Source organism: Notechis scutatus, chromosome 2 (assembly GCF_049901735.1).
Source record: "Notechis scutatus isolate UNSWTSFEM ecotype Mainland chromosome 2, rNotScu1.2, whole genome shotgun sequence".
NCBI lineage: Eukaryota > Metazoa > Chordata > Lepidosauria > Squamata > Elapidae > Notechis > Notechis scutatus.
The window spans coordinates 56381247-56394406 of NC_142010.1; the positions used below are offsets into that span (position 1 = coordinate 56381247).

Consider the following 13160-nt stretch of genomic DNA (forward strand, 5'->3'; position numbering starts at 1 on the left):
TTAGACAAAAAGTCCATGAGGGATTTTCAGTCAGCAATAAAAGTAGATATTATCTTTATTCTGATTAGAGAAGTCATCTGAGTGAGTTTCATCGTCTTCACTAACTGTTCCTCCATTTTGAATGGAACAAAATGGATTCTTGAACCAAGGTTCCAGAGTGATGTCACCAGAAAATATGCAAAGTACTGTAGATCTGAACAGAAGATCAGCATGTCTGATCCCTGTTACAAAGAATTAAGTAGTTTCTTGCATATATACAGAATGGGGGAAATCTCACTCCTTCCTTCCTCTGCTAAGGCAAGGATGGTACAAGAACCCTTGTTTATTCAGGAATCTAGGATTCCCCCAAGACCTGTTACGCTGCTTGAGCAAAATTAGTCCTTCTCTGGCTTTAATAAACATCTAAAAGAGAAGCTAGGAGGGATCTCTATATTGCATTGCACATTTCTTTTAGAACAGTGATGGCGAACCTTTTTGTCTGCCAAAAGTGCGCACACACTGGCACCCACGATGCAATGCGCCCCACCCATGCGTGTGAAACACCCCCACCCCCTTACCTGCACTGCACATGCACGCACCTCCCAGCTGATTTTCGTCCGGTTTGAGGCCGTTTTTGCCCTCCCGGAGGCTCGAGAGAAGCCTCTGCAACCTTCGGAGGCCAAAAAAGGACCTCCAGAAATACCGGAAGGGCTGAAACGGGCCTGTTTTCAGGCTCCTGAGACTCCCAAGCCTTCCCTTGAACTTCCGGGAGGGCGAAAACTACCTCCCCCAGGCTCCGGAGGCCCTCCGGAGGCTAAAAATAGACACTTCCGGTATTTCCAGAAGGCCCATTTTTCAGCCTCCTGAGGCTGCAGAGGCTTCTTTCGAGTCTCCGGGAGGGAGAAAACGGCCTCAAACCAGCAGAAAATCAGCTGGGAGACGCGCGCATGCACAGTGCATGTAAGTTTGGTTGGGGCTCACGTGCCCACACAAATGGCTCTGCATTCCACCTGTGGCACACGTGCCATAGGTTCGCCATCATGGTTTTAGAAGAACATGTGAGAGCTGCTATCATTTTTTACTCCCAAGCCAAAAAATTGTAATATTCAATGACATATCAGGAAAACATATGGAAGGTAGAATATTTTTTATTCATAGGTTGTTGCATAGCTTCTTCAAGTAAAGCTCTTTTAATCAGATAGCACTTATCTAAATGGCATCAAATCTCCAAATGGTATGAACATATGCCCACACTATTTATATTTTTATTCTGTCGCTGCAGGAGATGTGTTTGTTAATATTCATGTAGAACTCTGAGTGGGATTGCCCTCTGTTTGCAATAGAACATCCAATCTGAAACATCTCCCATAGTGCACTCATAGTGTAATTGTCTCTTGTTTGCACCTGCACACGTACCTCTTCTCCAGAAAAGGAAATTACAATTGCATTATTGTGTAAAATAGAAATGAGCCGATTTACATGCCGATGAACTTCCAAGCCTGAATGCTTCCAACTGATGCGTAGGTTATGGCTTTTCAATTCAATCCAGAAGAAGTATCAAAATGTGAATATAGGCTTATAGACTTATATAGATAATTAAGTTGGGCTATATCAAGTGTGGTATGATGATTTGAATTTGCCCTTTAAGATGTAACTCATAAATAAATAAGCAGGCAATCCAGTAATTTTGAAAATACAGAATCCAACTATTCTCTGGAACTGAAGAATAAGCCTTTGAGTCCATGAGAATTGGCATAAAGTTCTGGAATCAATGATTGGCCTCTTGTTCCCATAAACTCTACTTTCCATAATGGCCATTTCTCTGTGCTCTTGCTTATTCAACCCATATCATTGGATATCATTGGGTAAGCCCAATCACAAAGGTCTATGTAGCTTCCTCATGGTAAGTGACCTTCAGAGCTACTGATTTAACTGGTGATTGAGAGAATATACTTTAGACATGTCCCTCTGCTATTTTGCATGTGTGTTAAGTAACAAAAAACACAGCCAGAACTGTAGCTATGAGAAAGATCTCTAATCACCAATTGCAAATACACAAAACTACAGTTCATATAATTATGCATAACAAGGGCTATCTATACCATTGTACATTCCTAACACCATAGCAGAAGTCTTGAGTGTATAGCATATTAGTTCCTTATTTATTTATTTAAAGGATAAGTATTTCTGCCCGGAGATGAATATTTCATCTCATAGAAAATGTTTTATTCCCATCCTGTTAGAGAAGCAACATCAACAGGTTATGTTGACTCACATATTATACTGATAAGTTTGAACAAGCTACAAACATAGTGTTGTACTCTTTCAAATGCTGTGGAAATGAGATGGGGAACTGTCTTAACATTGTACAGTAGTTGTGGTGCTAAAATCTAGTTCTTGCAATCTAAATAGCATTTTTTCTTTACAGTTTCGGAATCCCAAAGCTCCTCTTCATAGTCGGCTATCAAACCTTATAGCTCACTTGAAAAAGAAAGGGGACAAACCCTGTCAAGAATTTTACCGAGCTTTACAGATCAATGCTGAACATCTCTATAACAACTTGCCAAGCAGGAAAGTTCTAAGTAAGTTGGATGCTACTAGATTTTTTCAATCGTTGTATTTTAATTCTTCCAAATTCTTATGTTCTGATTTGTCTCGTTTCAGAAACTTAAGTGAAACTTCTACTATTCTGTTTCTTATAAATACTCGGAGCTGCCCAAGTGCTCTGACAATTAATGATGTTTGTTCTCAATTCCTATTTGAGGTTTTTTTTTGGTTATTAAATTTGATATCTGTTTACAATCACTAGGTCTCCCTGACAGTACCTAAGTATATATTTAAATATATACTTCTGCATAATATTGAGTGCTCAAGCTGCTTGTAAAACACAGGAAAGTGATATTGCTTCTGGACAGAGAAGTTAAAGGCTACAGGGCTCCATTGTGCTTTGATTAGACAGTAATCATCTATGTTTGCAAAGCTGTATCTTGGCCTAGAACAGGGGTGTCAAGCTTGATTTCATTGAGGGCCGCATCAGAATTGTGTTTGACCTGTCAGGGCGGCAATGTGGGCATGGCCAGCATAAAGTTACTCGTGTTGGGGGTGCTTGTGGTGGCCCAAGCACTCTGCCAGTGATAACAAGCTCCCGAGCTCCGTTTTCAGCTGCGATGGCCTCTTGCCATCCTCAGCCAGGGAAAACGGAGCTGGGTGGGGCCACACGCAGCCCTTGTGAGCTCCGTTTTCAGCTGGGACAGCCTCCTGAAACCCTCTGCCATTGAAAATGTAGCTCAGGAGGTTCATATGCAGCCCGCCTGAGCTCAGTTTTCATTGGCAGAGGCACCGCAGGCTAGATCCTTCACTGCTTCCAGGGCAGCCCTACGGGCCAGATCTAAGCACCCCATGGACCAGATTTGGCCCCTGGGCCTTGAGTTTGACACCCCTAGCCTAGAAGGTTAAGGTCATTTTAAGGGTGAATTTTATGCATTAAGAGAAATTCCAAAACTTTGACCTTTATTGCACAAGAGCTACATAAGTTGAAATAATTGCTTCTGCAGTATGGCTATAACATAGGCTAACATATAGAGAGACTGGATTCAGATTTAACTTAATCAAGATAAGGGATGATGCCAAATGTGTATTTGGCTGTGAAGCTATATCTAGAATATGTGCAGATTATCTAGAAAAGACTCAAGATCAGACTTAAACTTTGTTTCCTCTATTTAAATTCTTTTTGCAATTCACCCCATAATTGATTATGAATTAGTTTATACCTATGTCCATTCTACTTTACTAAACATCCAAACTCTTCCATTTTTGTGCTTGTAGTTCTTTGGTGAGAATTAATTTAGTGTAGTGGTTAAATATACCTGGTAGAAACTGAAAGACTACAAATTTTAGTCCTTTTTTCTGACATACCAACTTATCTAAAACAGTGTCAAGAACTGCAGTTCCTGATGACTTTTTCTGGATTGTAACAAAGGAAAATTTCTTCCATTATCAAATTATGTTCCTTTCAAATATTTCTGTGTTTTCCTTATAACAACCTGGAATCAGAATAATATTGCTTAGTTTGACTGTGGTTAACGTGCTGACTTAAGCTCTGAGCCAGGATTATTTTTCATCATTTGTCAGGTTTCTCGGTTCATAGTAAACTATTTGTACAATGGACAGGAAAAGCTTCAACGAGAACCAGATGTGTCGTTGTGGTTGTCTGCTCCTATCCATAATAATAGCAAAGTAATGAAGCTTGCATTGTGACATGACGTAACTCTGCTCTTTTGCACTTGTATGATTACATGACATACATAAATGTCTTTAGCGATTGCAAGGCAAACACGTTTCATCCTTGCCTCCCCTAGACATCATTGACTTTTCTTTATAATTTTGTGCATTAGTTGTCTAGACTTGATTGTTAGGATTGCTCTCCTAGCTAAAATAATATCAAGACCTGTGATACCTGATTTCTCAGAACTACCATAGAAATGATAGAACAAAGGACTTCAGTGGTTGATTTATGTTATCTTAAATAGTTCTTTTTGCAGCAAGCACATGAGGCTTGTGAAATAGACTAGTAAAGAGCACCTCTGATCTGTTTGCAATATGATTGAACAGGTTTAGTAATTCTATTTGTATCATGGAATTGAGACCATCAACTACTCTGAGAGAAGCAAGGCGAGAGCTCAGCTGAGTTTTATAGGCAACAGATTACAAATACAGCTGTGGAACTAAGTATAATCTGAACAGTAAATTGTAACCTGTCTCATTTAACTCTATACAATTTACTCCTAGGAAGGCAATGCATAACATTATACAGTAGTATTGTGTGCAAAAATCTCTATTAGCTTATATAGTGATAACAATAAAATAGTCAATTGCCATTATTTGTGTCACAGCAATGATGGGAATTAGGAACATGCTTCATTTTAAAGACCTTTATTAGAAATGTAGATTGTCTGGTATCAAGTGATTTGTAGCTTTCAATCAATACATCATTATTTTACTATGCAATGGAAAGGCAATGCGGCATATTGCTTCTACCTGAAAGAGCCAGATATAAGGGTGTATATTTTCAAAAGCTTTCCAGACTTATTTCATTGTTAAGAAGACAAGAAAAGTGTCTGCTCTTTGGCCTTTGTGAAAGCGCAAAAGTTAATCAGTTCTTTTGGTAGCTTTAGTTCAATGTGTTCCAAGAGCAAAGTAAGGGAATCAGTCAACCACATTTATTTTTGTCTTACAATTTTAGACTTGAGCTTCTCCTTTTTTTTTTACAATGAAGAGCTAGGCAGCTGCATGGATTTCCAGTGCAAATTACATGTTACATTGCAGCTGTGTATAATGATACCCTGAGGCCTTGCTGTCAGTTGTACAAGTCCTGTGGGTTTGCAATGTGCATCAGAAAAGAGACCAGAAGCACAGGCTTTCTACCACTTCTGTCAACTGGAGCTTTTCCCTACTGTAAATGCTGGTGTTTGAGACCCAATCTTAGAGTTCAAACATCGATTTTGAATACCATCTGGTAGAAACAGCACTGAGCTTGGTCCGTGAGGGAAGAAGAGCACTTTGTCTGGGAATTGCACCAATGCAAGTTGCAGCTATATGCAAACTAATATTATGAGAAATTGGTAGCTAAAATTAGATATTGTGGGATATTGTGGAATATCCAGATTTAGTCTAAATTGTCAGAGGGATTTTCTTGTTATACTGCTTCAGAATTTGATGCATGTGTTCCAGAGTGTAAATACCCATGGCAGACATACTGTGTGGAAGATTTTGGAAAGTAGAATTAAAATTGTTCTAGCAGCTGCTAATAGTGATTGAACATAATAGTAACTCAAATTTGCCAACACCTAGAGGTCTTACAGGTAATTATTGACTTAAAACACAATTGGGACTGGAATTTTGGTCTTAAGTTGTGGTGATTGTCAGTCAAGGCACCATGTGACTGGACTCCGTTTTAGGACTGTTTTTATGGTAGTTAAGCAAGTCACCATGATCATGGTTGTTGAAAGAACCACACAGTCATAAAATGAGTCCATTTTATCCAGTGGGTGGGTTTGTTTTTTTTGCTAGAAAATGGCAAAAGTTGTCACAAAAATGTAATGTGACTATTCCAACCAAGTACAGCAGTCGTAATTTCAAGGATGGATTGTAAGTAAATTTTTCAAGTCCATTGTAACTTCAAACTGTCATTAAACATCCGGTTGGTCATAAGTCAAGGACTTCCTGTAATTAGTTTTGGGGAGGGAGAAGTAAATCACAACACATCTAGAAAACAGGTTGAGAGTGGCTTTTACCTTCCAGTTATTGATGGTTGTCCAGCTTGGCATATTTCTGCTGGTGCAATTGGGGATAAGATAGATATAAATATCAGAGAGAAATAAGTGATTACAGAAAGCAATATCTATAATTGAAAATATCTTCCACAATTAAACCTTTTTGAGAGGAAAGGAAAACAGATTCCTAATTTAAGTTTGCCTTGCAGTGAAATGACTTTTAAAAAATATAACGTAGGAACAAGGCTTTCCAAGCCAGGTGAGGAAGGAGGAAGAAGGGGGGGAAAAACATGCCTTCAACACCAATTGAGCATTGAAACACCTAATGTCATTTATATCAGCCTCCCTTTATGACAGAACCTTCTCTTTATATGCAGCAGCAAATCAGCAAAACACGAGTACGAAATAGGCTAAATATAGAAGATAATGTTCGCATGAGGTTAGAGGCCACATTGTCTTGATTATATTACTTTGAAAATTAATTTCATTTTTTTATTATTTGTTTCCGAAATTTGTTGGACTATGTATAGCACTAACTCAGTGTGTTGCTTTTGTTTCTAGAAACCTCAGATTCCACAGGGATAAACCCTGAGAAGGAGAAATATATTCTAAATGACAGGGGTAAATAACATGTGTAAAATGTTGTTGGCTGCATATGAATAATAAGGTTAACAAAAGTACTACGTTAATGTGATTAATTTTGATGACATTAATCTTAAAAAATATTAATGATGCAAGCATATGCATCAGTGTGGAAAGATTAAGGTTATATATGTAAAATCCAAAAGGGGGTTAGTAGTAATTGGAACTGGGCTGTATCTACCAATCAGCTTAATGTATTTGCTGTCTTAAAATTCTGCATTTTCTAAGGATTGGGAAGGGATCACGTAAGAATGCAGTTTAGCTGTGCCTGCCTCACATAAGGTATTTGGCAAAGAATTTCAGTATGCTTTTCCCAGTAGAGCATCCCAAGGAATCGTGCCTATGATCTCCGCAATAATAAGCAGCGGGGTTCAGCTTCAACATGTATTCTTGCCACATAATTTTTGCTCTCATTTTTGAAGATTGTATAGGGGTTTATAGGTAAGGGACTGTGGGGCACTACTCAATATTTTAAACAATGACACTTTGATTTAAACTTAAATTTACCTGCTGGCTGGGTTTCCTGGCAGGTTCCTGAGTGTTCAAATATGTGCCTTACTTCCTCTTATGATATCTCTGCATATAATTTTTAAAAGGAACACTGCCTTTAGCTGCCCCCTGGCCCCTGACTCCTCTTCTCTTTTTTTCCGTTCTTCCTTTGAAGCCAGAAGGCAGGGAAGCAACTCAGCAGGCAGAGGTTGTTAACGCTGTACCAAACCCAGCACATTGTTAAGGAGCCTATTATAATATAAAAATGCACACCTGGCTCCTTTTCTTTCCCCAAAGTATGTCAGGTTTTCTCTCTCTCTCTCTCTGTGTGTCTCTCTCTGTCTCTCTCTGTGTGTGTCTCTCTCTCTTGTCTTTTTAAAAAGACATTCAATACTACCATTAGGACTCTACCCATTGACCTGGAGCTAACAGCTCCATTATTTTTGGGTGATACTCATCTCCCAAATGGTTGAGACCCAGCTCATTTGTAGTTAAGTAAAATGTGAACTGGTCGACAACATCTAGTCCGAGAAAGATTCAACATTTGTAGCCTTCACTAGGTGGGCATAAATTGGGTGAGGAAAAGAAATGGAGCTTTGGCTTTAGGGTCCTGTAAACAAGGATCCAATCTGGGTCAGTCACTGGGACCAGAACTTTCCCTGAAGATGGGCTTCAGTATGAGTCCAAAAGCTAGGAAGACTAAACCTCTGGTCCTGGTAACCGATCCTGCAATGTTACCCTGGGATATGTATGTTTGCTTTCATTCCTGTAAGCAAATTTAACTGAACCTGCTTCCAGAGCAGCTCTGGTAATGCAAGCTTCTAAATTTCTGAAGCACTGAAAAATAAATATTTTTTTGCATATTTAAACCAATTTACCAATTGTGTTTGGTTGCATAACCCTTGGCATTATTTTTACACTTAACATGTATAGATGGGAAAAGTGTCCAGTTGGCAGGGATATTGTGGGATGAGATAGTCATCATTAGTCCTATCACATCCCCCCCATATCTTATTCAGCTCTATGGCTGGGAAGGTAAACATGGATAGCCAATAGGAAACATGAAGATTCATAAGTACAGTCATTGCAGAAAAGTCATCTATAATCACATAACCTCTGTTAGATAGCACAGAAATTATTTTACATTATTTTACAATAAGACGTTATTATTTAATTTGGGGGAAAAAAGCCAAATTTATTTTATTAATATAGAATTTAAATCCCTTCAGGGATTTTCTTTTTGTAAGCTTTTTAAAAGGCTGGTGATAAAAAAAGAGTGTTACAAGGAATAAAGGCATCCATGATTCTAAGTGCATTATGAAAAATGGTGATATATTATGAAATGTGAAGGAGAAAACCAAGTAGCTGCTGCTTCTGTTTCTTTCCTTTTCTAGGTCCTACGTTCTTTTTTGCCTGCTTCAGTATTGCTGCAGGGTTAGCATTCTTCATGTATTGCTGCAATCCAGGTAATAAAAGTTTGATATTTTTCCCAAGACTTGAGCCAGTTTAAAGGGGGGGTGGGCTCTATTTAGCTTCTTTAGCTTTCTATTTAGCTTTCCGTCAGACACACTTTAGCAGAGCTCTAACCTTGGGGGGTGTCAGCTAAGCAAAGAGGGGCATGCATGCAATTATAGCGCAAAACTAGTCCCAGTAAAACCCATCATTTTCTTAAACTCTATCTGCTTTTTTCATAGGTTGATTTCTTCACTTTCCCATATTTTATATTGACATTCCGTTGTCATCAAAATTCAGAGTTTTAATTTTGATAACCTGCAATTCAGTTGTTAAGTTAGTATATATTGTAGACATTAGCACTCTTGGGAATTACCTTTCTTCTCAGTTTTGGTAAAATCGAAAGGTTTTTCTGTCCAAAATTGGAAATATAAGTTTATTGGGATAGGTACAGAGCATATGAGAGTGTCTTGCATATCTTTAGACAGAGTTGTTAAAGTCATATCTTTATTTACAGGTCTGTTTAAGATGAAACACTCCATCACTCAGAATTGGCTTAAATATCCTTCAGTAGAAGCCAATTTTCATTATATTTATAATTGATTCTCCCTGAGTAAAACTTTAGCAAGATATTTTTTGTGAAATATTTGTTGAAGGAAAAATCCAGTATGCTTACACACTTGATTCACTTTCCCCCCCACATTTCCATCTCATTCCATATTATCATTTCATTTTAGAGTCCAGAATTCTGGAAAAAGCCAAGAAGGTGCTGGGATTTTCCCCAATTATCATAGGAAGACATGTTAGCAACATCTGTATGTTGTACATGGAAGATTCATCCGGAAGACAGTAAGAATAAACAGGGCAGCATCAGATTTCCCTGCCAATAGCATGGATACTTTGCAAGCATGGATACTTTGGAAGCAATTACCTTTTCTTATACCAAAGAAATAACTCAGTTGCTTTAGCAGTCTTTGCTGCTTCAAAGGGCTTTCAGAAGATCACTTGTATTTGCCTTTTACTTGTGGAGCAGGGTTTTTTTTGTACAAAGCTTATTTTTAAAAATTATTTATCACCTTGAAAAAATATATTTTAATGCAAGTAAGCATTTTAACATGCTCTAATTCATTGCAAAGTTTTGAGAGTCAAGTCATGTATATATATATTGCATTCTGCCATTTTCTGTTTCAAGATGAGCTGAAACTTCCTTCTTAGGCTAGTACTGAATGATGGAGCCTTGGTGTGTCTCATTATTAAGAGGATAATGAAAGTTGTTCTCAGTGTTCTGCTTCATTGAGAACAAATGAAAGTTTTCCACCTATTATAAGTGTCAACCTTGAGTGTTGATGATAGAACCCATCAAGTTTTGTATATCAGCTAATCCATTATCAATTGTTGGGGTTTCTCTCTGTAAATAGCAAAAGTAATTGTATTAGACAAGAAATAATGTTTGAAATAATGTATAAGCAATTATAAGCAAATGCTAGGTGCAAATGAACCAAAAGCCTTAATGAAAGATGGAGTGTATAGTTTTATTTTTAAATGTTAAAAGAATGCTGCCTTCTTTGTTTTTAATAGACTCCAGGAGTTCACTGATATGAATAACGTAGGCAAAAATAAGCATTTGCTTCTTAGTTCAACTCTATAAGATTTCGTGTTATGTTCCAGACAGAAACTTAAGTTTGTGGCCAAGAATTTAGCCTTTATAATGTCATGCACTTTTGAGGACCATAAACTGCCTCACACATTTGAAGAGTTCTGTTCCATGAAAATTTTCATTTCTTAGAAGCTCATTTTACACGCACATTCTGCATAGCAATTTCATGGAGCATCTAGACTGTGTCATCATCCTTTAGCCCTTCTGCCTTATCTTTTTTCACCTCTCTTAACAAGGGTCGTCTGTGTAGCTGGAAAGAGTTTAGCACACAAAGCTTCAAAGGTGTGGTATAATAGAGGAGACTACATGTCTTTAAAAGCAGGGAGTGCAACACTTAGTGATAATGAGCTTTGCTCTTCCTCTCCTTATTTCCATGAATTTATCAGCTGTGAGAATGCACCTTGGATTTGTATGTACATCTTTTTTTCCCTTATATTGGAATTCAGAATATCAATACATTATACACTTAAAATTAATGCCACAGTTCCACATTTGCCTAATTTCCACCTTTGATACTCTGAATAGATAGGATCTTATCTTAGGTGTATATACTGTAGAAGTGGCCATCCTTCAACTTTGTAAGGCATATTTTCCAAAGCATTGTTTAAGTTAATCTTCTGTGGTTTTCAATGAAATTATGTTGTTTAAAGCATGACAACTCTTTGGGAGGGGGTTGGTGGAAGGTGCTGACTTACTTTAAGTATTTTAAAATTCCCCAAATCCACTTTTTTTTAAAGAAGGAAAAGGTGCTACACAATTGTATAAAACACTTAAAGTGCCTGATCATAATTGCTACTTTCTCTGGAGAAGTGAAGAAGGGCAAAAAAGAGGGTTGGAATGAACAGGAGTAGCAGATAGCAGTTGGAATATATTCCACTCTAGTCCGCCACATTGAAGGAAAGTGTTTTTACAGTGAACTTCTTTCCAGTAACCATTCACTGGAAATGAATTGAGCAGGAACTGCGTTGCAGTTTTTCAAGCAACATCAGCAACATTGAAAAGCAATAGTATGCAAAATATTCACGCCTAAACACAGCTTTAGTCTTTATATGACCAAAAGACTTTTCATAGTTTTGGTGATCGAGCAGAGGCCTGGTTCAGATGAAATGTTGAATTATCACTTACTATATATCCAAATGTTGAGGTCCCATACACCTCTCCTTTTATGGCATGGCCATGTGAAGTGACTCAGAAGCTCTTAGTTTCATATTTTCAGTTGCCTACATGTTGTTGTAGTGGTCACAGCTTAAAGTTGGCTTGTTTTAAGGAAAATATAAGTAAAGTCCTCGAGCTGAATTCAACTTTATGGACACTTTTTTTTTCCTTGAGAACAACACAGATATTTTTTATTGATGTTTTCTTCCAGGATAATTTGTAAATTTTTCAGTCCAGTAACAATCCTGGAATGTCTTGCTAATCTGACATCAAAGAACTATCCAGTTCTATCTAATCTGTTGTGCATGTTGAGATCAACCACCTAGCTGGGGAGATTTAAAATACCATTGCAAATGACAGTTTAATTAAAAACGCCAGTGAATGCATACATTCACTGGACAGCCATAGCCAAAGAGCAGAGGACTGATACTACTCTTTCTCGGACTCCAAATGGATTGTGTTTCCCTGCCAAAACAATAGGTTTAACCATGTAATTTGGCTTTTCATCAATTTAGGGGCACTTTCTGAAGAGAAAATAAAGTGATGCAAGCAGAGAGCAGGGGGTGCTGTTGTGGTGATTGAAGATGCATCTGCGTCTTGTTAGGGAAATTCTGGGTGAATTGTTCAGTCCTTAAAATAACTTTTCTTCCCACCTTCGTAGCTAAAAGGTTTGTACCTCATCATGTATTTCTTTGAGTCACCACAGGATGGAGGGAGAGCACTGCAGAGACACATGACTAACTTTGCACTCATGTGCAGGATTCTTAAAAACTGAAGTGTCGACTGCTTATTTTCTGCATAACAGGACAAAGAATGCTGTAGCACTGCTCAGTCGGACCTGATCAATTTTAAAGGGGCTCATCTATTTCAGAATACTTTATTTCTGGTGTAGAGAATAATGATCTCTGGCCAATTTAAAATATGGGATTGATATAGAAAAGAAATACAGCTTGTTTTGGTTTCAAAGTTGATTGTAGTATAAATTGTACACCTGAAGATTTATGGAACCCTTTGTGGCATCAAATCTCAAAGTGAAAATCAGCTTTGAAGTTTAAGCTATTTCTCCACTCAAATTTAAAAGTATTTTTATATGTAATTTTTATTAAAACTTTTAAAACAGAAGGTAATATCAAATGCAGATTAATTTAAAAAATGAAGAAAAGATAGAAATCAAAGAAAAACAAATATCTAAGAAAAAAAATGAAGAAAAATAAAAAAGAAAGAAAAAATATATAAGGTAGCGACTTCCAGTATTCTTCATACAGTTATGAGTACAAATGTATTTTAACCTCTCTAAAGTTACATCACATTATTATTATTCTTTCTGTAATCTTTTCTATCTAATCAATAACACCATAAGTCCAAGTTATTTTTTTTTTTCATTTTTATGCAAAAAGACCATAAGAGGCTTTGAGTCAGTCAGCATAAAAGTATTTTTGAGGCTGGTTATATGACCAACTCCATAAAAAGAGACCCTAACGTTACATACCATCATTCAAGCAGCTTTTGAAAAG

General features: G+C 37.4%; 1 protein-coding gene across 4 annotated transcripts in view; it reads left to right on the forward strand.

Moving 5' to 3' along the window:
• The window catches only part of CARD19 (caspase recruitment domain family member 19), a 38672-nt gene extending 26942 nt beyond the window's left edge, over positions 1-11730 (forward strand). For 2 of the 4 annotated variants that reach the window (XM_026677265.2, XM_087954790.1), the window contains exons 3-6: positions 2408-2561; positions 6813-6872; positions 8777-8848; positions 9572-11730. In XM_026677265.2, coding sequence (XP_026533050.1) covers positions 2408-2561; positions 6813-6872; positions 8777-8848; positions 9572-9687 — 402 coding nt within the window. In that variant the 3' untranslated portion in view covers positions 9688-11730. The remainder of the gene's footprint in view (positions 1-2407; positions 2562-6812; positions 6873-8776; positions 8849-9571) is intronic. The other 2 variants (XM_087954792.1, XM_026677283.2) reach the window with 1 other exon arrangement.
• The last annotated feature ends 1430 nt before the right edge of the window (positions 11731-13160 follow it).